Source organism: Canis lupus, chromosome 9 (genome assembly GCF_003254725.2).
Source record: "Canis lupus dingo isolate Sandy chromosome 9, ASM325472v2, whole genome shotgun sequence".
Classification (NCBI taxonomy): Eukaryota; Metazoa; Chordata; class Mammalia; order Carnivora; family Canidae; genus Canis; species Canis lupus.
Window position 1 is genome coordinate 61,597,793 of NC_064251.1, and position 25,644 is coordinate 61,623,436.

General features: G+C 41.3%; 2 protein-coding genes across 5 annotated transcripts in view; one reads left to right on the top strand and one right to left on the bottom strand.

Annotated features, from left to right (window-relative positions):
- The window catches only part of MRRF (mitochondrial ribosome recycling factor), a 57,670-nt gene extending 57,543 nt beyond the window's left edge, over positions 1-127 (bottom strand). For both annotated transcript variants that reach the window (XM_025475034.3, XM_049114482.1), the window contains exon 1: positions 24-127. The gene's annotated coding sequence lies outside the window, so the exon portion shown is untranslated. The remainder of the gene's footprint in view (positions 1-23) is intronic.
- On the top strand, positions 120-24,129 carry RBM18 (RNA binding motif protein 18). 3 transcript variants are annotated; one of them, XM_025475032.3, is made up of 6 exons: positions 120-257; positions 3,713-3,841; positions 12,722-12,848; positions 16,207-16,293; positions 17,990-18,075; positions 22,098-24,129. In XM_025475032.3, exons 2-6 carry the CDS (start codon positions 3,729-3,731, stop codon positions 22,255-22,257), a joined length of 573 nt encoding a protein of 190 aa, XP_025330817.1. In that variant the 5' UTR covers positions 120-257; positions 3,713-3,728; the 3' UTR covers positions 22,258-24,129. The 3 variants fall into 3 exon arrangements, with proteins under 3 accessions (XP_025330817.1, XP_025330816.1, XP_048970442.1); XM_025475031.3 differs by having other exon boundaries at positions 135-257; positions 3,723-3,841; XM_049114485.1 differs by lacking the exon at positions 3,713-3,841 and having other exon boundaries at positions 135-257.
- The last annotated feature ends 1,515 nt before the right edge of the window (positions 24,130-25,644 follow it).

The following is a 25,644-nucleotide window of genomic DNA, read 5'->3' on the forward strand; positions in this document are numbered from 1 at the left end:
CACGCCGAGCAGGGGCCACTCACCAGCTGTCGCCCCGGGCGCTCGGAGCGGACCCACGCGACCGCGGGGACGGCGGCGGCGCAGGCGCCATGACGTCACGGGGCGGGGCGGGGCGGCGGCGCAGACGTAGCGCGTCACCGGCGGCCTGGCAGCGGGCGCTGTGGAGGCGGAGGCGGACGCGTCGGGAGGGCCGCGGCGCCGCGGAGTCGGGGCCTGCGTTGGGGCATGAGCCGAGGGGACGACGCCGAGCCCACGAGGTAAGCCGGGCCGCCGTGCGCCCCTGCACCCCAGCGCCCGCCCCGCGAGGGACCCGCCCGCCGCGGACGCTGCCCTCGCGGGGCGGCCTCTCAGGCCCCGCCCCGGGCTGCCCCGCCGCCGGCCCGGAAATAGCGAAAATGCGAGAAGGGCCGCGTCGCATCTGGGGACTCGCGGCCTGGGGTCGGGAGGTCGGGGCCCGGGCTTGACCCCGCCGTGACCGACCGTCAGCTCTAGGGACAGGTGGTCCGCCCCTCTGGGCTTTACCCCTCCCCCCTCCCCCCCGTTAGGGCCGCTCCTGCCGGTCGTGGTCGCAGGTGAGCTGCGAGGGTAGACGTGACAGCGCGCGGCGCGCACTCCCCGCCAGGGACCGGGCGCCCTTGCACACCGAGGAGCTCTTGAGGGCCGCGTGCCTTCTTGATCTCATTGACCCTGCCGCTCCTCCAAAGGGCCTGCGCTGCGCTGTCACCGTCTTACCTGTTTTTGTGGTTTTTTTTTTTTAAAGATTTTATTTATGTATTCATGGGAGACACAGAGAGAGAGAGAGGCAGAGACACAGGCAGAGGGAGGAGCAGGCCCCATGCAGGGAGCCCGACGTGGGACTCGATCCGCGGACTCCAGCATCAGGCCCTGTACTGGATGCGGCGCCCAACCGCTGAGCCATCCAGGCTGCCCATGAAATTTTCTTTCTTTTTTTTTTTTTTAAAGATTTTATTTATTCACTCATTCATGAAAGACACACACAGAGAGAGAGAGAGAGAGGGAGGGGCAGAGACACAGGCAGAGGGAGAAGCAGGCTCCACGCAGGGAGCCCAACGTGGGACTCGATCCCGGGACCCCAGGGATAGACGCCAACAAGGAGCGCAACCCGTAGGGAGAGCTTTTCTGAGAAGACACTTAACTAAAGTCATGCAGTAACTGGATGCAAAAGCCAGGGTTTGAATACAGATCTTTCGGCCCCGTATCCTGTACTCGCAGCATCAAAACACGGTGGTACCCGCCTGTGATAAGTCGTGGTTGGAAAAAAAAAAAAAAAAAAACAAGTCGTGGTTGGGTATTGCTTTTTTTCAGACGTGAGACAATCAGGAGGGCCCATCATGGAAGCGTGATCTCGAATGTTAGGTCGTTTCGAGAGGCCTTCCCCTTTCCACTAATTCTTTTTTTTTTTTTATTTTATTTTTTTTTTAATGATAGTCACACACACACAGAGAGAGAGAGAGAGAGGCAGAGACACAGGCAGAGGGAGAAGCAGGCTCCATGCACCGGGAGCCCGACGTGGGATTCGATCCCGGGTCTCCAGGATCGCGCCCTGGGCCAAAGGCAGGCGCCAAACCGCTGCGTCACCCAGGGATCCCCCTTTCCACTAATTCTGAAGTAGTCCAACCTCCGTCTGGATGTCAGATCACCTTTTGCTTAATGGTGTTTGCAGCTGTCACTAGTTACATCTTGTTTATTTATTCTGCTTCTGTTTTGTCCCGCCCCTCTTCCAATATAAGCATCCCTAGTGGAGACTTGTTTGTTCACTGCTCTGACCCCAATATCTAGACAAGGCCTAGAAATAGATACTCGGTTTTCTTTCTTTTTTTTTTTTTATTTTTATTTATTTTATGATAGTCACACAGAGAGAGAGAGAGGGAGGGAGAGGCAGAGACACAGGCAGAGGGAGAAGCAGGCTCCATGCACCGGGAGCCCGACATGGGACTCAATCCTGGGTCTCCAGGATCACGCCCTGGGCCAAAGGCAGGGGCTAAACCTCTGAGCCACCCCAGGATCCCCCTTGGTTTTCTTTTTAAATGAATGCATGATCTGTAGGAAAATGGGAGGAAAGGAAAGCAAGGAGAAGACAAAATGTTTCTCCTCCTGTTTCCGTTCCTGGGATTCTGTTTATGTGTGTTTCACCTTTCTCTCAGGAGGTAAGAGCAAAATCTGTAGCTTACTCATATATCTGTTTTCGGCACACAGCCCTGGGTTTAGCAGTTGTTTATTATGCATTGCTGAGCAGAATGAACATGCGAGTGGGAAAGGAAGAAGAATACTCTCCCATGTGGGGCTAGATAAACACGTTCAACGATTACTTAAGGGCCCACCTTGTGCCAGACTTCATAAGCTGTGCTGAGATAAATAGGAGGTAACAGCAGTGTTCAGTCTACGTCACTAGTTTTTAAGACACGGTTCCTGCTGCACTGACCTCTGGGGCACTCCTGGTTATATAATATACATGGGTCCTATGTGTATTCTTAGTTCTGAAGTCTGGCACAACCCGCCATCTTCCCAGGTCTTTTTTCTTTCTCTGCCACATTATGTACTTGTTAAAGCTTTATTATACATCTGTCATCTCATTGTTGGTCCTCTCAGCAACCTTAAGTCACAAGCAGGCCAAGGTTTAGTATGTAGAGATGAGGGAACAAGCTCAGAGAGAAGTGACTTCCATTGGAAATGCCAAAATTTGAAACCAGGTGTTCTTGACACCCAAGTTTTTTTTGTCTCCATCATAACCCTCATCATCCTTTTCTGGTTGTGAGATGAGACTTCTCAGGATGGAAGGCTAGTAACAATTTAGGCTAACATTAATTAGAAGCTTCTTAGGTGCCATTCATTGTTCTTAATGCTTTGGGTGTGTGAACTCTGTGAATCTGCACAACTTTGATGAGATGTTACTCCATTTTAGAGATGAGGAAACTGGTGTACAGAATGGCAGAGTGACTTGAGCAAGGTTACACAGCTAGTAAATGGTGCAACTAGAATGACTGTGGAGGAGTTAATCTCTTCTTCTGAGTCTCCCAAAATAATATGATGCTAGTGGACACTTACTGATTGCTTACTGCTGTCAGACGCAGTATCTAATGATTTTTCATGCACTCTCTCTGATCTTCACAACAGCCCTCTAAGATAAGAACTGTTATCTCCATTCATAGTATAGATGAGGAAACAGGAGAACATTCCCAGAATGTTCAGGGAATTCACCAAACCCACAACCAGCTTTAAAATCGAGTTCTAACTCCAAAGTCTAGGGCCTTAAATTTCCTAGATTGTCTTGTCTGTGAGGAAAACATGTTATGTTGCTCTTTCCCACTCATCTCCTTCAGTGCCATTAAGAGTCTTCTTTCTGGTGATTTCCAAGACTTATTTTGGGTAACAGTTGCTAAACTGAAGTATCATGTAGTAATAGAGACTTTGGCCTCCTGCCCAGTCTGCCTCCTGCTTCAGAAGAGGAAAACTTTAGTTTCTGCATGTAGAACCATATCCCTTTCACCTTAAATGGAAGCTTTTGCACTCCAGCTGCCAGAGGAGCTGTCCCAAGGGAACTGGTGCTGGGGCCAGTTGTGGAATAGTTGAGGCCTTTGAAGAACCGGTCAGAGTTTGCCCTCCTTGAATAAATGTTTGTTGAGTTGAATTTAGAGTCTGGTGTTCACAGAGTGTTGCTCCTCTCCTGCCTGAATGTTCACATTTCCTTTAGTATTTCATAGAGATTGATGGAAGCAGAAACCAAAACTCTTCCCCTGGAGAATGCATCCATCCTTTCTGAAGGTTCCCTGCAGGAAGGGCACCGGTTATGGATTGGCAACCTGGACCCCAAGATCACAGAGTAAGTCTAAGTCATCTTAACTTGTTACCTACAAACCTGGGATGTTTGTAGTGATGATGTTCAGGAAAACTTTCAAGAGATGCAAGATAATTTTTGGCCCTTTTATTTATGTTTTAATTATCTTTGAAGGGTATATTTTTTTGTCACTAACCTGTTATGTTGACATTTTTCCCGTATCCGGATTCTTCAGCAAGAACACAGGCTTGGGTATTGTTTAAAACATAGACCTCTTTTTCCTACTTGCCAAAGACGTTCTCCTGTTTTCACTGATTTGAATCCTTTTACCCAGTGACTACAGTGCATTATTTTCTAGAATCAGCCCACAGCGTACTTTTGTTCCTCAAAATGAAAGAACAAGCAGGAGAAGTCTCAGCACCTTCACAAACAGGCAGAGGGTACCACTTAATTGTATCATGTAGCCATGGAACCATAGAAAGTCAGAGCTGGAAGGCATCTTAGAGATCACATCAGTCCCTTTGGTTTTCCTGTATTCGTTAAATGATGTGAGTGCCTCTTGTGTGCCAAGTGCCATGCTAAGCAGTGTTCAAATCTGAGGAACCCTGTCTCAAGGTAACCAGAGCCTATTTTTAAAATAAAGGCTCAGAGCTGTTCTGCTTAAAGGGAGGGAGGTCCACCCAAAGCCTTTTGGCAGCTGCCACCCTTTCTTTGGTGGTAAATTAGAGGACTCTGGAGCACACTTGAAAACCTCTGATATGATCCAGCTCTTTTATCCTACAGCAAAGGAAACTGAGGCCCAAAACATGGCAGTACCTTGCCCCGGGTAACAAAGTTAATTAAATTGTCCTGACTCCCCACTCTTTGTACTGTGGCCATTATAGTTTAAAACAATTTCTTAGCAGAGAGAATTAAGTTTTTCCTTCTCCTAGTTTAGTAGGTACAGGGCTGTGGTTGGTGGCAGGATGGATGGTAAGGAGTGAGTAGATTGGGCTCAGTGCGATCAGTGCTTAAAGCAAGCATGGAGTATGCCATGGGTCCTAAGAGTTACTCCCTTTGGAATGATGTTAAAGGCAAGATGAGAGGAGACAAGAGAATCCATTTATTTGGATCTAGGATAAGGGGAGGTGGTATATACAATTGGGATTGGGAGAGAGGAGGGGGTGTGAACTAATGGATCAGGATCATAAAAGAAAGTTCAGTTCCTTGATCCTGTTCAAGTTCAGTTAGCTAAGTATAGATACCTTTGGATCCCTTTAGGAATTATGATGCTATTTAAGATATGTTGTCCCCATATTATGTTACTTTGGTCATTGGGGCCCTGGAATATGAACTGAGCATTTATTTTTGTTCTCTTTTTGGCTCATTGCTTTGAGGACAAATTTGTGAATCACCCAAGCCTCTCAATTATGTCTGTTGATCAGAGAAGCTGTTTCCATCATCTAAAACCCAAGCTGTGAGGGGATGCTCCAAAGAGTGGTTTCCATCCCCACCTCTGCTTGTCTCAGTGGAAATCTGGAACATGGAAACACTATTCATTGTTTTGGCTACAGTTCATTGTAATGAGACTTGTTCTAATTGTGTCCTGCTGCTTGATAGGAAGGTTCAAATGGGTATCTGCCACCTCAGTTTATGTCATAAGCTGGAGTATATGAATGTTTTCTTCAGTTAGATCATTAACAGGAACATTGAATCGAAACTTTCCTACTGCTATCTCTGCTCTTTTTATGTCAGGCCAAAGGTGGACATCACGTACTAAACTGCAGATCAGGGCTTTGCAGGGTCTACCTGTGGCTTCCCCACGTCTTTGCCACATGCAGTTTTGTTTACCGTTTTTCTTCTATGGATTCCTTATGTTAAAACATTTTCTCTGGGGCCCCTGGGGGTTGGTTATGTGTATGCCTTCAGCTCAGGTCATGATCCCAGGGCCCTGGGATCAAGCCCTGCATCAGGCTCCTTGCTCAACGGGGAGCCTGCTTCTTCCTCTCCCTCTGCTGCTCCCTTAGCTTGTGCTCTTGTACTCTTTCTGTCAAGTAGATAAATAAAATCTTAAAAAAATTTTTTTTCTCTGCCAAACAAACTGATTTATTAAATAGTATTGTATTTATTTTTAAAGATATAGCTACCAGTCATAGCTGTGGTTGGCATGAAATGCTTAGTATTATCTCATTTACTTTACTTAATTACAGCAAAGACACCTAAAATGTTAGTAACGTAGGTATTATGGAAATGTGTAATTTCCTTCCAAGTTTTTGAATTATATAAACTTCTGGATCCTGTTCCTCTTAAAGTGGGTAGTGATGAACTTAGATAGACTATTAAAATATAGTCATTTCCAGGGACGCCTAGGTGGCTCAGTGGTTGAGTGCCTGCCTTTGGCCCAGGGTGTGATCCTGGAGTCCCAAGATCGAGTTCCTCATTCGGCTCCGTGCATGGAGTCTGCTTTTCCCTCTGCCTGTGTCTCTGCCTCTCTGTCCCTCTGTGTCTCTCATGAATAAATAAAAATAAAATATTTAAAAAATATATATATATAGTCATTTCCAGACATTGTAGGATTGCATGCTGTGACTTTCATGAATGTGGGGCACCTGGGTTGTAGTTCAATCTCACAGTATTTGAATCTAGGTCTTTAAACTTGTAATGACTCTTAGGAGAAGTTTGTAGATCACACTCCAGTTTTCATAATTAAACCAACACCCCCACCCCCACCCATAAACTGCTGCTAGTTCCTGCTGTTTCCCCCTGCGGTGCACTCTTCTTATCTCTTTCCTGTGCATACCCCTGCTCTTTACTGTCCCTCTTCCTGATCTCTTTTATAAACTGATTTGAATGCCCCTCTTATACAAATGGTCTCTCACCTCTTGTTGGAGGTAATATATAGGTGTATGTTTATTGTTGTGAATAGTTACAAGGATATGTAAAACTGTGACAGTTTTTTAAGAAGATTTTTCCACTCAATTTTTCTTTTTTCTTTTCTTTTCTTTTCCTTTTCCTTTTTTTTTTTAAGTATTTTTTTTTTTTTAGGATTTTATTTATTTATTCATGAGATAACAGAGAGAGAGAGAGAGAGGCAGAGACACAGGCAGAGGGAGAAGCAGGCTCCATGCAGGGAACCCGATACGGGACTTGATCGCAGAACTCCAGAATCATGCCCTGGGCTGAAGGCAGTGCTAAACTGCTGAGCCACCTGGGCTGCCCTTTCTTTTTTTTTTTTTTTAAAGATTTTATTTATTTATTCCTGAGAGATACAGAGAGAAGGTAGAGACATAGGCAGAGGGAAAAGCAGGCTCCCTACAGGGAGCCCAATGTGGGACTCGATCCCAGAACTCTGGGATCACACCCTAAGCCGAAGGCAGACGCTCAACCACTGAGCCACCCAAGCATCCCTCCACTAAATTTTTCAAAGTTTATTTTGTAATTCATTTGAGTTACCCTATGTATATGTGCTTCTTAGTTATTAAGCTGAGTCCTGTTCAAATTACCTGGAACGTCCAGGTAATATAATAATAATAATAATAATAATAATAATAATAATAATATAATAATAATAATAATAATCTCCTCTCAGTGGAATATGCATTGCTAACCAACTGTGTAGCACTCTGATATTTTGCTTCATGTTAATTTGTGTTCATTGCTCTGTGGTTGCAGTATTCACCATTTCATGGCTATGCTATCTGCCAAGAATACCTGTACGACTAAATAGGTTTTAGAGGTTTAGATTTCAAGGAATGATGATGTATTATTGTTTGTGGAAGTAGCAGATTGTAAACTCATGTTCTTTCTACTCTATTCTGATTGCTCCGAACTATATGACGACTTTATATTCCTTACCTTTAAGGTGAAAATGTTCAACTAATGATCTGAACATTTCTTCTAGCTCTAATACTATATTATTCCTCTTATTTCAGCTCATAAGAACCTTATGAGGCAAGCAGAACAGATAATATTTTCTCTAGTTTACTTGTCTTTAAGTAGTCTTCACACCTAGCATGGAGCGCAGCGCGAGGCTTGAACTCACAGACCCTGAGATTGAGATCCGAGCTCAGATTAAGAGTCAGGCGCTTAACCGAATGGGCCACCCATGCACCTCTTTCCCTCTTTTCTGGGACAGGAAGAGTTGAGTACGTTGACTTAGTGTACTGAAAAATAGTGAATGATGGGACTGATTTCCCATCACCTAACTTACTGTTCTTTGTGCAGATATTCTAATAGTCCATATAACAGAACAATCCTAGCCTAAACTATCCTATTCTAAATGTTAAAATATAAGGACTTCTTTTAAATTGTTGTGGGACCCAGTCTAACCATAGGGTAAAAAACAATACCTCCAAACACCATTGCTAGTGCATGCAACAGAGAAACCAAAAAAGTTAATATCCTTAGACATTACCTATTTTCCACACTGTAGTTTCCTCTGAAAGGATTAATACTGGGTTTCTTTTTCACACATTAAATGTGCTGCGTAGAAAGCCTAATTAATAGCCACTGCATAATTCATAAGGAGAAATGAAGGGCAAAGCAGCAGAAATTCTAAAAGAAGGAGCATTCTAAGTAGAGGGTTTAAGTAGAAATAAGAAAGAGTGGGTGTGGGCAACCCAAGTGGCTCAGCGGCTTGGCGCTGCCTTCGGCCCAGGGCCTGATCCTGGAGACCCGGGATGGAGTCCTGCATCAGGCTCCCTGCATGGAGCCTGCTTCTCCCTCTGCCTGTGTCTCTGCCTCTCTCTCTGTGTCTCTCATGGATAAATAAAATCTTAAAAAAAGGGAGGGAGGGAGGGAGGGAGGGAGGGAGAGAGAGAGAGAGAGAGAGAAAGAAAAGAAAAGAAAAGAGAAAGAAAGAAGGAAGGAAAGGGTGAGCAGTCTGTCGGGAGGACCTTTTTGACTAAATGAGTGGTTGAATACTCAATGATAGTGAAAACATTAGTTGGAAGAGATAGAATACTATCACATTAGGGAGTACCTGGGTGATTGATCATTTCCCTTCTGCATGAGTAGTGATCCCAAGGTTCTAAGATTGAGTCCCACATCAAGCTCTTGCGAGGAGCCTGCTTCTCCTTCTGTCTCTGCCTTTCTCTGTGTGTCTCTCATGAATAAATACATAAATTAAAAAATATAAAATAAGGAATACTATCTGATTAATACAGGGCTTTTTCAATGTATTCAAACAAGAAATGTGAATTTCTTAGAGAAGAGACTTATTACTGTGGGTGTTTAGCAGGATGCCGACAACCTGGATGTGATGTTTTAGTAGAGAAATGAGATATCATATCAGTACATAGAGTGGGTTGGAGGAGCAAAGACGACCAAAGATTAGCTAGGAGAGACTGCCAGAAACTAGGCCTATCACCTTAGGTAGAGACAGTGAACCTGGAAGCCAGTAGGTGACTAAGGGATGAAGAACACAATTGAAGAGCAGAATTAAAGATGGCCCTGATGTGGAGAAATGGAGAATCATGTTCACACTGACCAGTAGAATAGCTAGAAAGAGCATCTGTTTGTGGAGGGAAGGTCAGAGTGGGTTATACTAAATAAACTTAAAAGCAGTGGAGAGCCATCCAGGTAAAAAGGTCCTTCTGAGGCCGACTTTCAGAGATGAAATAGAACAAAAGGGGAGAGCATGTGCATGGATGTGTGCAAACAGTGTGCTTACCCATGAAGAAACTCTGGTTTTCTCAGCCCATTACTTATTTTTCTGTCATGATTTATGCTGCTTTCTTTTGATGCCTTGGTTTGCAGGAGTCAGCCTTTACTGTTTGCTGCTTAGATTCGAAACACATAGACATATAGAACAGAGAACATAAAGACCCAGCAAATAATTTCTACCAGTTTATAAAGATAATTTTCTCTAAAACAAATTATGCATTTAAAACAATCTTAAGGGACGCATGGGTGGCTCAGTGGTTGAGCATCTGCCTTTGGCTCAGGGTGTGATCCTGGGTCCTGGGATAAAGTCCCGCATCAGGCTCCCCACAGGGAGCCTGCTTCTCCCTCTGCCTATGTCTCTGCCTCTGTGTGTGTGTGTGTGTGTGTGTGTGTGTGTGTGTGTCTCATGAATAAAAACGTTTTTTAAATCTTAAAAAATAATAAGTCTTAAATGTCATTTCATTGACCTCCCATTGCCTACGGCATCAAATTAAAATTACCTCACCGAGGACACCAACATCCTTCACAACCTGTCCCCTGCCTGCCTTTCAGCCTCATCCCTTAACTGCCTTACCCTCACTCTCTTCCAGTGGAGCAGACTCCTTTTTCACCTTTCATGTGATACTCACTAACCAGATGTCCCCTACACAATTGGGCCTCTTTATCTGTGTGCTCCTGTATGTACCTCTACATGCAAGTATCATAGTACTTTGTAGTTTTTTTAATCGCATATCTCTTTCCTCTAACCAGAATGTGAGGTCCTTAAAGGCAGGGACCTAGTTGGATTCATCTGGATCATTCAAGTGCCTATTACAGTTTTTGACAAGCAGTAACTGTCCATTTTAACATTTGTGTAGATTAATTACTTCTGTGCCATAAGGCAGGAAGGCCATTTTTCAAGACCCACTAGAAAGCACTATATTGCAGAAATATGTTGGGACTGGTGTACTAGCTCCTGAAGCCACAGGGCCCACATTTCATTAAGTGAAGCAAGGCTCTGAGGAGTAGTAAGCCTTCTCATACTTCAGCAGCAGATGAAAGTGCTTGCAGATGTGAAAGCAAGATTCTTCAGGCTTTTTTCACTATCAGAGCTTGCAGTTCCCATCTCCAGGAAGCAAAATAGTAAACATTTCATTCCTTTTGTTTTGGTGTTCCGATAATTTCAAGAAATTATCAAACAAGGACAGAAATCCTGGAGAAGTTGAAAGACACAGACCTAAGCAGATGTTCCTGGAATCTTAAGGTCGCACTTCTCAGGCAGAACATATTTGTTAGCTTTTCAAAGAATAATCTTTTGGCATTTTTTTTCTGAGTAGATTAAAATTCATTTCCTAGGAAATGCCGATTGCCTTACCTTCCTGCTATTAAGCAGAATGGAGCTGATGAAAAGATGACCAGCCCACAGTAGCCCTTAGATTGTTCTTTAGAAAAACGGGCCTGACCCACCATTCATGGCAGATAACACTGTGTTGAGGCTTGAGTGGGTATAGTAAGTAGAAGATGCAGCTGTGAGTTAAGGACACAGAGGAGGGGCTCCTGGCCAGCTCAGTCAGTGGAGCATGCAACTTAATCTTGGGATCGTGAGTTCAAGCCCTAAGTTGGGCATAGAGATTACTTTAATTAATGCATTAATTAGAGACCCAGGAGAGATTCTTCCCAGCCCATCTGTGTATTCGAGAGGCTCACCCTTACGGTTAGCCTACTCAAAAATAAGTAAAACCAGAAATTTACACTTGAGGTATCTCTCTTTTCCCTAAAGAATCACCTCCTACATCCTCAGTAGTAGCTGAGGTCTCCTGATGGGAGTTGAGAATTTGGAATCTAGGGAGATACAGTTGTTTGCCCTTTCAAAACAGGTCTAAAGACCAGATTAATGTCCATAATATGCCTTGGGATCCTTGTATCCTGCCCCAGTGCAAGACCTGTATTATGTCTTCCCTTGCTATTCTGTGTCAGGCACCTGACCCAGGATAATAGGCTTGCTTGTTGATGCGCAGTAGTATCAAATTTAATATATATAGCTTATGATCCACTTCAAATCTTCCTGCCTCCCAAAGGAGATTCTTAAGAATAAAATTTTGATGAGTTTCTCCTAGAAAACAATGTGAATATAAATGTGGCTGTAACTACAGCTTTACTGACTCCCTATGGGGTAGAATTCCCAGTAATAACAGATTTAGCATGTGGGCTGATACCTTTTTAGTATCACAGGGACAGCATTGTTTAGAGAAAGCCTTGACTCCATTTGAATAGTGTGGAGGATGCCAGGAGGAAGGCCAAAGGAAAAGGAAACGGGAAAGCTGTTGGTTTGTCTCACCCTTACATCAGATGACAGGAAGTTGGAATTGAGATTGGCCACAGCAACCTGTTAAAGGCCACATCTGTTTGAATAACTTAAAAGCTCTATAGAAACCAAATAAGTTTGAGAGAAAGGAATCCAAGAAGAGGACTAGGGGCAAAATGACCAGCAAGAGCTTGGGGTCAAATTTCTTCCTGGGTCATCCATATTCTTTATCGACCATGTTCCCGAGTAGAAAGTGTGTGAAAACTCTGAGGTTGATTAGTTACCCACAGCTGGGTGATTATAGAACTGACTAGGTTCCCCTGCCCTGTGTGAGACTAAGCCTCAGTCACATTGTGGTTCCACATTGTCCCTAACATTCGGTCACTTCGGGGCTTGAAACTCTGAGGCACCTATGGAGGTGCTACTAGCTGTGGTTTGGTTTTTGGCAGAGCTTTACCCAAGTGCAATTTGTGGCTAATGATTAATTATGAAATCTATTACAGAAGTCTTCCAAGGTTGTTTTTCTGTTTGTGTGAATGTGTATGTATGTGCTACTTTATTTATTTTTGAGATGGGATAGTCCTTGGCTTTTGGAGTGTGGGTATGTGTTCCTGATGGAGTTGCAGTTACTCACAAATACTAGGTCATTGCCAAGAAATTAAAAATAAATAAATTGACACTATTTTTGAGCTTTTCTCCGAAAGAAAAACAAATGGTACATGTGGGCCAGACAGCTGTTTGTTAGGTGTGGTTTTTTGTTTGGTATTTTTGTGCTGGACAGATGCATAGCCATGACAATTCGAGTCCCATTCCAAATAGAGGCAAACAAGTCTGTTTGCCAAATAAACTAACGCAGCAGTTTGGAAGAAGGCAGGGGGCGGGGGTGCAAGATATTTTCCCCCCTCAGGATAAATTATCTCCTGCTTTCATCTCACACTTTGGGCCAAGTGGCTAGCCAGATTCCCAGAGTGTACTTATGGTCTATTCTTTCTCTACAGATACCACCTCCTCAAGCTCCTCCAGAAGTTTGGCACGGTAAAGCAGTTTGACTTCCTCTTCCACAAATCAGGTGCTTTGGAGGGGCAGCCTCGAGGGTACTGTTTCGTTAACTTCGAAACTAAGCAGGTAAAGAAACCTTCCTTTTCACGGTGCCTTTTATGCTCCCCTACTTATTTATACATCTCTCTCAACTACTAGAGTAGCAGTGCCTTGTGGGCAGGAGCCATGTCAGATTCATCTCTCTGTGCCTTGCCCTGAGTCCTGCAGGAGGACCCATGATAAACGAGTGAATGGCTTTCAAAATCTACCCTCCCCAGGCTCCCGGTCTGAGGCGGCTGACCTACTTTACTGACCAGATGCTTTGGGGTGCCCACATTAAGCACATGGACATCTTCCTCCCTATTGTGGTTTGTTTGTTCCTTTAATGGCAGGCCAACAAAGCCTCCTTTTCTTTCAGTAGTTTTGCCCCGTGGTGCAGAATCATCCCTGTGTGTGGTGAGCCACCCACAAACTCTTTTATTTTGATTTCTTAAAAATGTACCCTTCTCAGTCTCAGAACAACTGCATACAGCTTTGAATATACATGAAGGAAGAGAGCATTACGTGTATCTTCTTGGAGTAAAATTCTATCTTTTGAGTGAACATACCTTGATAAAGAAATTGAATTTGAATGTTATTAAATACAGACTTACTGTTTAGTATTCTCTATAACTTTATTAGTCACGTGGAAGGGCATTGCCTAGTTATTGTTTCATTAATATTATATTTGGCTGTTTTTCTTGTTATAAAAAATAATACATGTTGAATATAGTTGAAAATACAGATCAGTGACTTCATTTATCAGCCCAATACCCAGGCATAATCACTGTTATTATTTGGTTATATATCTTTCTAGTCTTGTCTTTCTTCACCCACACACATGCATACACATATATGGCTTAGAGCACATATATAAGATCATATTGTCCTGTTTACCACTCAAAGTATATTAAAAATTTTCTGTCCTCTATTATACATCCAGATAACATTCTATACCATGATACTGTAGTTTCACCAGTGCGACTACATATTTGCAAAAAATCACTGATACAGAGTTTTAACTTAGACCTCAGTTTAAAAATGAATCAATGGGATCCCTGGGTGGTGCAGTGGTTTGGCGCCTGCCTTTGGCCCAGGGCGCGATCCTGGAGACCCGGGATCGAATCCCACGTTGGGCTCCCGGTGCATGGAGCCTGCTTCTCCCTCTGCCTGTGTCTCTGCCTCTGTCTCTCTCTCTCTCTCTCTGTGTGTGTGTGACTATCATGAATAAATAAATAAAATCTTTAAAAAAATAAAATAAAAATGAATCAATGTCATTTTGATGACTGCACAATATTTCACTGTGGGAATATATGATAAGTTAACTGACTAATCCCCAGTTGTTAGCTATTTAGGTTGTCCTCAGTGATTCACAAGTATAAACAGTATGCTAGTGAATATCTTCATACTTCTAATTATGCTCACACATATGTATATCCGTAGAAATGGAATAGTGTCAACAAAGGCCTTACATAATTTTTCTTGATACAACTGCTATCCTCAAGTAATGATGTATCAGTATGTTCTGAGACTGTATGAGAGTGTTGTTTGTCCTTATCAGTGCTAAGGATTCTTTCAATTTCCTCTAACTTTTGTGAGTGAGGCGCTAAGTGATACGTGGCTGTTCTGAATGGGGAAACTAGAAGAATGCTGTGTATGGTTAGCATTTTTAAATACTTTACTCTTCCCTAATGATAGAATGTGATGAATATTCTTGCAACCCTTGTAGACAGCTAAAAATCAGTGGTCATGCTGGGAATACATGCTATTTTTAAAACACTGGACTACACAGCAGCCTGGGTGGCTTAGCAGTTTAGTGCCACTCTCAGCCCAGGGCCTGATCCTAGAGACCTGGGATTGAGTCCCACGTCAGGCTCCCTGCATGGAGCCTGTTTCTCCCTCTGCCTGTGTCTCTGCCTCTCTCTCTCTCTCTCTCTCATGAATAAATAAATAAATAAAATCTTAAAAAAAAAAAAAAAAAAAAACACTGGACTATAGGTCACAAAGCCTAGCTTCTATTGCTGGTTCTTTTATTTATTAACTTTGGGCAAGTCTCTTAACCTCTTTTGGCCTCAGTTTTCATTTAAAAATGGGGATTAAAAATACCTTTCTTGCCTTCCAGGAAGTTGAAAAAAATAGATGAGGGTATATAAGAAAATACAGTTGGCATTTAATAATGCTGTTGAATACATGAACTCTGAAGTGATATACAAAGAGGAATTTTTTTTAAACATTTATTCCCTTGCTGGCATCTTATTACTGCTGATGCTACAGAATCAATAGAGAGTACCATGTGGATTCTAATTGATTGGTGACTCTTAAGAGTAAAACGTCTCATATCTGTTTCTCAGTTAGACAAGCAAGCATGGCAGTGACTTTCCAATGGCTGACACTTAGTGAGTACACAGATGTCTGTTGAATGTCATACTGACAAACTCTGGAGGGGGAAGAGAATCACTGGTAAAACCAGACTGGAATGCCTGTGGGTATTATACTGTGATCTCAGATAGATTCTTCTTCTTCCTCTTCCTGTTTCTTATGGGCTTCTTCACCCCCTAGTAGACGTGGGTTATGCTTGGCTGAGTGCCTCATGGATACACATGGGGCAGAGAAGGTTTGGCAGGATGGAAAAGTACGACCAGGCTTCCTGGGAATGTCCTAGAATGACTCTTATCCAGCTTCAGGAATTCCTTTTAACCTTGTTGCTTCTGTATCTGATAGGGAAAGGGTCAGGGAACTTTTGGCTCCAAAAGCCAGGTGCATAGATTGGCTCACACAAATACCTTGCTCACAGGCTCTTTGACTCATTCCTGCTTTTTCCGGACTAGTTTCCTTCACTCCCATATCCTTTGAAGCCATTACTGTTTCTCGCTTTGGATCCAAAGTATAAGCCCTAGTCTGGGGTATAGTTCCAGGGTCCCTGAGGGAAGTAAATTTCTTAGCACAGTAGGTCCTGACAGACAGAAGTGTACAGAAAGGTATCACCTAGTAAGAACAATCCACTAACATTGAGTGCTTACTGTGTGCTGCATGCTTTCTTTATATGCACTCTTTGACTCCTCACAATAGGCAATGAGGAACAAGTAGTAGTATGCATATTGTATAGACGAAGAAGCTAATATTCACAGAGATTAAGGAACCTGTCAGTCAGGATATACTGCCAGTAAGTGGCAGAGCCAGGGTTGGCATTTGTGTTTGGCTGACTTTACAAAACTCATACCCTTTCTGTTATTCTGTCTTTTTCCTTTCTTTCTCTCTATTTTTTAATTATAAATCCTTTGCAAGTTGTTTATCAAAGGCAGACTGGTTAGGACTGCAACCATCAAAGCTGGTGAGGCCCTATGAGATACATACAGCTAATTAGGCATTTGAAGTTTCGGCTAACATTCTTCCCTTTCCTGGACAGGAAGCAGAACAAGCCATCCAGTGTCTCAATGGCAAGCTGGCTCTGTCTAAGAAGCTGGTGGTGCGATGGGCACATGCTCAAGTAAAGGTAAGTCTAATTGGCTAGAAAGACAACATCAAGCTTGCCCAGAATGAGTTTTCCAGAAGATAGTTGTCCATTTATCCATTTGCATCCCAGCCTCTTCACATCTGGAGCAGTCATACTTTGGTCTCCTACTTGTATTTACCATCTGTGTTGCCAGATTTTTCTTTTAAGAAACATCTCAGGAGGGATTAAGTTCTTTCATTGTTTCTTTCCACATACCCACAGATTCTGTTTTTGATTGATTTTTCCATGTGGCTGATGTGTATACTCAGACCTCTATCATGTTTTCAGTGGGGGTTGATCTTTGGAAGAAAAAATGTATTTATTTTTAAAATTAGTTGCTTTAGGCATTATTAGACTCTTCCCAGCCTCTCAATTTTGTGGAGAGCTTGAATATGTTTATCCTAACTGCTTGAGAAATGGGTGGTTTGTATGAGTGCTTAAAGCACCAGTGTCTCATTACTCCAGAGAGTTTGAGAGTTATTTGTAGGACTTTGCAGGGTCTGTTTTGTCTCCAAAGCCCAAGAAGTGGCAAATCACCTTATTCATCTTCTGGCTGGTCTCTTGGGAGAATGCACTGGAAAAGATATGACCATTTAAAAAAAAAAAAAAAAAAAAAAAGAATGGCATTCTGTTTTACCTGGCCCAGAGGTGAAGTATGTGGACTGGAGCAATCCCAAGAGCTTATTCTCTTCCTTTGTGGTGGGGTCTTAACAGACCTGCCTGTGAAAAGATTTGTAACAGTTAAAAAGTGGAGCTTCAGTGTTTAGCTAAGGAGCACTGCTTGTGATCACAGACTCCCTACCCATCAAGCTTCCCAGTAAGGAGTTATGGCAGTTAAACATTTGAGCTCAGTGTCCAAACTGAAAAACAGAGCTCAAACACTTTGGATCCTCATGAAGGATCTCAGGTAATCACAGAGCCATCTCAATTTCTAGGACATGTTGCCTTAAAAATAGAAACAACAAGGAGAATTACGAAATACTTTTTTACTCAAAAGAAAATCAAGTCTCATTTGCCAAACTGGCTGTGATTTTCTCATTCTGTGTCTCATTGAAAAGACACGCAAGAGAAATCATCCTTTGTTCCTGTCTTTTCGTTTGAAAATCTCGATGCCTTGTGGCTCTCTTCTCCTACAAGTCTTTTTGACCACAGGCTCCTGATTACTCCTTAGTATTTAATTTACTTTTTACAAGAGGTATATAATTATCTGACATCAAATTAAACTACCCTTTTGCTATAGGATGTTTTCTATATCAGTGGCTGAAAGCCGTTAATACTTTCCGTCTCCAATCAGGCCTGTTAAGAATTTTGCAAAAGTCTAGCAAAATTCTTAAGTATTTTGAATAAAGCAAAATAAATATTGTAAGAGGTGATATGTGACAGTTAAAACAAAAATGTAGGAAGGCAATCCTATTGTATATTTATACCAGCTGTGAATTAGAAAGTCAAAGTTCTTTCAACTGCCAAATAAGGACGACTAGTGGCTAGATGGAAAGCTACTTCTAAACTTCTCTTTCTAAATGTATAGCTTTTAGGCAGAACGTGTGGAGTTTTGCATAATTCTAAATGTAAAGCAGTCCTCAGATTGTCTAGAAACACGCTGACAATACGCTAATAGATTTGTGGTTTCTGAATTTATGTACTACAGTAAAGGACTGGGTTTTGCTTATCCAAGTGATTTGTCTTTTTCTTTCAGAGGTACGATCATAATAAGAATGATAAGATCCTTCCTATCAGTCTTGAGCCATCCTCAAGCACTGAGCCCACTCAGTCTAACCTAAGGTAAGATGTTGTACTAAAGAGAAACACAAATATCCAAGAGTATGAGCCACTTTTCATTCCAAGCCTTCTTTCATACCTTAGTGAATCTTTAGACTCTTAATTTAGAATAGAATCCACTAACTATTGACATGTTGAGAGACATGTTCAGTTAATCTCCCGAATGTATACATATCCTCTCCTTGCATACCCCTAAGATCATATACTTAGAGAATTCATTCACTCAAAAAAGACTGGATGGACCTGCCATATACCAGCCATCATGCTGGACCCTGGGATACAGGGTATGTCAGACAATCCTAAAGAGAAGCATTTTCATGAAGCCTGAAGTCTCATCAGTGTTTGTCATTGTCTACTACTTCCTCCCCAACTGTGAGTTCCTTTATACAGAGTGTTGGTTTATAGCACTTTCATTCTCTGTGCTGTGTTTCTCTGACAGTAACAGTGTTGGTTCTAATGTGCACAAATTGTCAGTTACTTCTTCAGAGTTAATTCAAAACAGAAGGAACAAAGGGTTGAGTGGAGAAAGGCAAAGTTAAGTGGATGGTTGAGCAGAAATAGAGGGTTTTTGGATTTTTTTTCTCCCCACATTATAGCCTAGGGAGAAATTTTAATGACAATAGCCAGATTTATTGAGGTTACTCTAAAGCAGGCACTGTGCTAAACACTTCACATGCCATATATCATTTAATTATAAAAATTCTGGTAAATGTACTGTAATAGTCATTTTATATCCAAGGGAACTGATGCTTAGCAAGGTAAACTATCTCGGCCAAGATCGCACAGGTAGCAAATAGCAGATCTCAAATTCAAAGTTAGGTCTGCTGAGTTTTTGAGTTACTACTTTGAGTTACTACTTCAAAGAAAGTTCATGCTGTGAATGCAAGAATACAGTTCTGAAGCCTTTTCCAGGGGAGGAAGAGCAGATAGGTGAAAGAGCATCAGTGTCCTATAAGGGTTAGAAATCAGCAAGCAGTCATAAAGTCAGGAAAGTGATGCCTATTTGGATGGAGGACCAGACAGCAAACAAACAACTTTTCCTTGTGTATTTATTTTTTTTAAGATTTTTATTTATGTATTAGAGAGGGGAGAGTATAAGAGTGGGGAGGGTCAGAAGGAGAGGGAGAAGTAGGCTCCCCGCTGAGCTGGGAGCCCAACAGGGACTCAATCCCAAGACCTTGAGACCATGACCTGAGCCAAAGACAGATGCATAACTGAGCTACCAGGTGCCCCAACCTTTCCTGTATGTTATCTGCACCAAACAAAACAGATTTATAAGCATCTCATGAAGCTTCAGAGGAAAGTGATCCCTAAATGTTTTCAGGATAAATGTTAGTAAAGTAAAATTAATTTTATAGTTAGTAGTTTAGCATCATTGGTTTGTGTATATATAATACCTCCTGAAATATTTTGTTTGGTAAATTACTATATTTTATATATTATAAATAAAATTTAATATTTTTGTAAATATTAAATGTAATAGTTAATGTTATTGATTTCTTATTTTTGTGCTCTTTTACTATTTTGTACTCCCAGAAATTAAAAAAAACATATATGATGACTTTTGTAGGTTCCCTGGGAATTATATCCACTCTGCTGTTTTCCCCATAAAGTTTGAACCGCCGTGAATCACAGATTTTATAAATCTGACTCGTGTTGGGAAGAGACCACTGTGTTTATGCATGGTGTGCTACATGTTACAGTAACATGTTTTTAGTTTTATTTTCAGTGTTTGCACTTTTACTAGACAGTTGAGTATTTTCCATTTATTTTGTAATCCAGAGAACCTCAGCTTACATCTTTCTTATTAACATCTATACCTAATTAGAGAAATTTGTTTTTTGGTGACTCCTACAAAACAAATAGCTGGCTATCCCATTAATGGGGAAGAAATGCTGGAATACAGGTTGGTAATAAGATGCATTGGTAATACATCAGTGTTCTTTTTGATTGTAACTTAGGTTTTAAATTTTACATTGACCATGTGAAGTTTTGAGTATGTGCATCCGATGTAAACTTTTTGAGGATCTCTAAAAGGCCACTGTATACATTCCCTTCCAAGTTTCTCTCCCTGACAGTAGACCACTGACAGCACTGAGAATGGAAGGGGAAATCATGGGTCATAGAATACCCATTGCCTGAGGGCTTTGCATTCTGGTCCAGGGAAGGCAGTGACCTCCATCAGAAGGGAATTCCCCCAACTTGTGCAGTGTCTCCTCACCTCTTCTTTCTAATACAGAGCTGCTCAGCTCCCAGTCTGATGGAAAGGAGAAAGCAAGGGCTTTGGTAATAACAAACTAGGCCTGAATCCTGTGCAGGCTGTGCAGTCTGTTAGCTCTGTGAACCTTGGGCACATTACTGCTTCTCTGCATTTGTTTCTTTATCTGTAAAAAGTGCATATTATTGTAAGGATTAGAAAAAATATAGGTAAAATTTTGGGCACAGTGCCTGGCTCATTGTAAGCACTCCATAAGTGATTGTATGTATAAATACATATTTGTTCATAAAAAAGAGATTTTGTAGGATTTCCCAGGGTGTTTTTTCCATTATTATTCAGTGATTCAACAAGTAGTACAGTGTAGTAGTTAGTAGCATGGGATCTAGAATCTGTGTTTAAACCTCAACTCTTCTATTTACTAGCTATGTAATATTGGGCAAGTTAACCTTTCTTTCTTTTTTTTTTTTTTTTTCAAGTTTTTTTTTTTTTTCAACCTTTCTGTGCATTGGTTCCTTCATCTGCAAAATGAGGAATATGATCTATCTTATATTTCTTTCAATCCTACAGAAATTATTTTTTCCAATTTTTTTATTACTCTAAAAGACACATAAAATAGCATTTGCCATCTTATGAATTTTTTTAAAAGATTTTATTTATTCATGAGAGATACAGAGAGAGAGAGAGAGGCAGAGACACAGGCAGAGGGAGAAGCAGGCTTCATGCAGGGAGCCCAATGTGGGACTCAATCCCAGGACCCCAGGATCACATCCTAGGCCTAAACCACTAAGCCACCCAGTGATCTCCACCATCTTACGAATTTTAAGTGTATAGTTCAGTGGTACTAAATATATTTGCAATGTACAACCATTACCACCATCCTTCTCCATAATTCTTTTCATATTGCAGAACTGAAATTCTATACCCATTCAATAATAACTTCCTATTCCTATATCTCCCAAGCCCCTGGCAACCCCCATTCTACTTTACGTCTCTGATTTTAACTAGTCTAAGTACCTTATACAAGTGGGTCATCCAGTATTTGTCTTTTTGTGACTGGTTTATTTCACTTAGCATAATGTCTTCAAGGTTCATCCATGTTGTGGTGCATGTCAGAATTTCCTTCCTTTTTAAAGCTGAATAATATTTCAGAATGTGAAATAATACCATACCCTGCTTATCCATTGATCAACACTTGGATTGCTTCTACATTTTACTAGTTTTTTTAAATTTTTTTTTTAATTTTTATTTATTTATGATAGTCACACAGAGAGAGAGAGAGGCAGAGACACAGGCAGAGGGAGAAGCAGGCTCCATGCACCGGGAGCCCGACGTGGGATTTGATCCCAGGTCTCCAGGATCGCTCCCTGGGCCAAAGGCAGGCGCTAAACTGCTGCGCCACCCAGGGATCCCCATTTTAACTATTTTGACTAATGCTCCTATAAACACATAGGTGTATAAATATCTCTTCCAGATCCCACTTTCAATTTCTATCTGAATTATTTGAGAGCCTATTATCTGCTGAGCATTAAGGTGTCAGTGTTTGCATCTGAATATTTAATGTAGCCATATGTGCAGTACTGTTACCAGTGTCTGAGATTTTAGTAAAAATGTAATAGATGGTTCAGGTTTGATCTCTTTTTTTAAAATGTTACTTGAGTGTGTGTTTTATGTGAAATATTTGCATATTCATGTTTTAGTATGTTGTTGCTTCTGTGATATGCACAAAAGGCGCAAAAAAGATGAGATACACAAGTATTTTCTGAGTGTACCCAGGCCCGCTCTGATCCTCTTCTATCCTTTTTTCCAGTGTCACTGCAAAGATAAAAGCCATTGAAGCAAAGCTGAAAATGATGGCAGAGAATCCTGATGCAGAGTATCCAGCAGCTCCTGTTTACTCCTACTTCAAGCCTCCAGATAAAAAAAGGACTACTCCTTATTCTAGAACAGCTTGGAAATCTCGAAGATGATGGTTACGAATTATTGTAGCAGCAAAAGCAAATTGGTCTCTATACCTGAAATCCTCTGCCTTTGTACTTTGTAGATGTGAGTGGTACTTCCCAACAGAGCACAATCACATGTTAACGTTTGGTAACATAACATTTTTGGATGTCTCATGGATGTTTCTTCCCTGAAGTATGTGTGGAATTGAGCATCATCCAGAATAAATAGGATTGTATCCAAAATTGTGATTTGAACACTGGGATGCTCTAGTTGGCTGGTTTGTTTGGATTTGTAACTCCAGAAACATTATATAGTAGGCCAGAGAGAAAGGCAAACGTAAAAAATGTTATTTAAATCAGGAAACTAAATTTATTAATGTCCATCTTAAAAAAAAAAAAAAAAAAAGAACACTTTTCTGTGCTCAGATGTCTTTACAGCATAAAGAAAAAGTAAGAGGAAGGAAAGTGAAAAAATTTGAATCATGTTGAGAACTTATTGTTCCTGAATTTATTATGGAAATCCCTCCAACTAGACTAAAAAGGAAAAGTTCTTGGCAAAAGGAGCTGATTCTTTGAGCAAATGTTGTGGTAATCTGTTTAAGAATTATGGTTAGTGTTTCAAAATCCCAGTTAGGAAAACATGGTGTATATCTTAAGATTGTTTGCGTAAACAAAACTGTAGAATCAAATTTAGCATTTTATACCACGACGGAAGTCCTATTTGGAAATCCAGCTTTTATTCTATAGTGATCATTTTTTTAAAAATCTAAATATTTAAATTCTGCCTTCTATAATACCAAACGTTGTTATTAACGTGGGACTTTTTAAAATTGCACTTATTGCATGAGGTTTTTTTTTTTAATAGCATGAGAATGTTCTATTTGGAATTGTATCATGGCCAATCTAAATAGGAAAACAAAATTTCTTTGAAAACCTAATCGTTGTTATATTGATCTCTATCAAGCATACTATTTATTAATTAGGGGTCTGAGTAGAAGAAATGGAACTGTCTTGTACAGCATGAGGAGGGGACATAGAGTGAACACAGAAGGTCAGTGGAGCAGGCCCTCCTCTGGCACCAAGATTGTAAAATGACTTCATGTTTTATGTAGTTTTTAAAGGTTTGGAAGACTGTATGACTTTAAAAGGGTTCTTCCTTTGTAGCACATACTTCTGCCCGATGTTTTGCCACTTGGAATATCTTAAATATAGGAGCAGAGAGAGAAAAATAAATCAGCAGATTTGGCAATGTGTTTCTATCGGCAGTTTTGGTCATTTTGGTGCCAGGTTGACAGTGTTTCATTGGGCAGCACCTTTGCTTCTTGACCAGGTAAATCATTTTGATACCTACCCGCCATTCTTAGTGATTATGGACACTTACCATTATTTTTCCTAGCAAGAGGAAGCTTGCGTTATAGGAATTCAAGTCTTCCTGTGGGCATAAGTGAGTTTAAGACACTTGAACCAAATCTTGAGCAGAGTGAGGTTTCAGAGTTTATAGAACCGGTTCAGAGAAATTCTCATCCTGTTTCCCAAGGTAAATCTTTTTAGATAGCTTTAGATGGTAAATACTTTCTGCACTTATTAGCTCTGTCTATGATGCAAGTAACTCTCCTTCCATTTGAGGGATAGTTCAGGGAGGTGGGAGCATTATCTCCCATTTTTCTGGTGACTTCTTAAGAGTACTAATTCACCATTTTATCCTTACGTCCTCAAGGGGTTATGGTGGAGTAGGACTTAATGCAAAATAGTCTTCTATTTTTAATAGGAACCTTACCTAACTTTGGATTATCTAGAGTTGTTTCCTTTAGAAACCAGAGCTATTTATTTGTATTTAAAGCAATGTTAATTATTTGTACTGATTCTTAATTCCTCTGTGTGAATAAATGCAAGACAGTGCCTGTGTGGTTGTGTCTTCTCTCATTTATTTTCTGGAATAAAGACTACAGTTCTCTGGTAGGTTCATTTCCCCTCAGGACTTGGGCCGGGGTGTCTAGATGGGATGTTTTTTCTAAGTACCTTCTCTGCAGAAGGCTCTGGCTAGCGGCGACCTCAGAGACCATTCTCTCCACCTGGTATGCCTGCCTACTTCTGTTGTTAGAGATGAGAAAGTAGTTTTCACAGCAAATCTAACCCTTTGAAAAGAAGCTGTAAGTGAAGTCACTGAACGTATCACACTGTATTTGGTCCTTTCAGATTAGAGGTTTCAAAGAATAAATGTGTGTGTCATAAATATGCTGAAAGCAGTCTGGTGTAAGGTTTGTAAAATACGAGTTAACTTGATTGACTCATTGTTTGAAGTTACAAGAGTGAAGAATTTAGGGAATATTCAGGAAAGTGGTATGAGCTGTATTCGTAATCTCAGCTCCTGGTTTATCAAATGCAAAATGTAACCGTAACCAGTGGACATTCTGTAACAGGCATTTCACTGTTGAGTAAGAGGATCACAAGAGGAATGGTTTTTCAAAGCATGTCAAAAATCAACAGCAAAGGTTTTTTAAAACCAAATATCCCAGAGCTCTGTCCCTTGTTTAAATTACATACAGTCAATTTCTGAATCAGCAAATAGAACTGATTGTTTTAATACTACTGTACATAAGGGATTAATTCTTCCCTTATAAATTGAATGTTAAATGTTTCTTATATATAATCACTTTGTTCTTAAAATATTATTTGATCCTGGGGCGCCTGGTGACTCAATAAGCTTCTGACTTTTGGTTTTGGCTCAGGTCATGATCTCTGAGGTTGTGAGAGCAAGCCCCGCATCGGCTTCTGAGCTCAGCTAGGAGTCTGCTTGGGATTCTCTCTCTCCCTCTTCTTCTGCCTTCCCCTGCTCTCTCTTTCGACTTCTCAAATAAATCTTAAAATATGATTTGATCCCATCGTATTTATCCTTGACGTCTCTTTCTCTCTTACTCCTGCCCAGTCTTTCAACGAATCCTGTCGACCTCGTCTTCAGAATCCATCTTGAATCCAACCACTTCACACCAACACCCAACACTACAGTTTTTGTTCAAGCCGTTGTCATCTGGACTCTTGCGGGGCATTCCTGATGATTTCCCTGCCTCCATTAGTGCCTCCTCAGAGTCAATTTTCCACACGGTTGGCCAAAGTGATCCTTTTTAAAATCTGAGCACATCGTTCCTGTCTTGGTGGCTTTGCATCACACCTAGAGTAGAATCCAGAGACCTCCAGGGCCTTGAGTGGCCTGTCTCCAACTGCCTGTCTGTCCTGATGGCTTCTTGCTACCGCCTTTGTTCCTTGTGCTCCAGCCACACCAGCCTTCTTGCTGTTTCTTGAATATAAGGAAGCCCCCACCCCAAGGCCCTTACATCAGATTCCACAGAGCCCACTCCCTCATTTGTCTGTGTCTGTGTTCAAATATCAGTGGTCAAGAGGGCACCTGACCTCCCT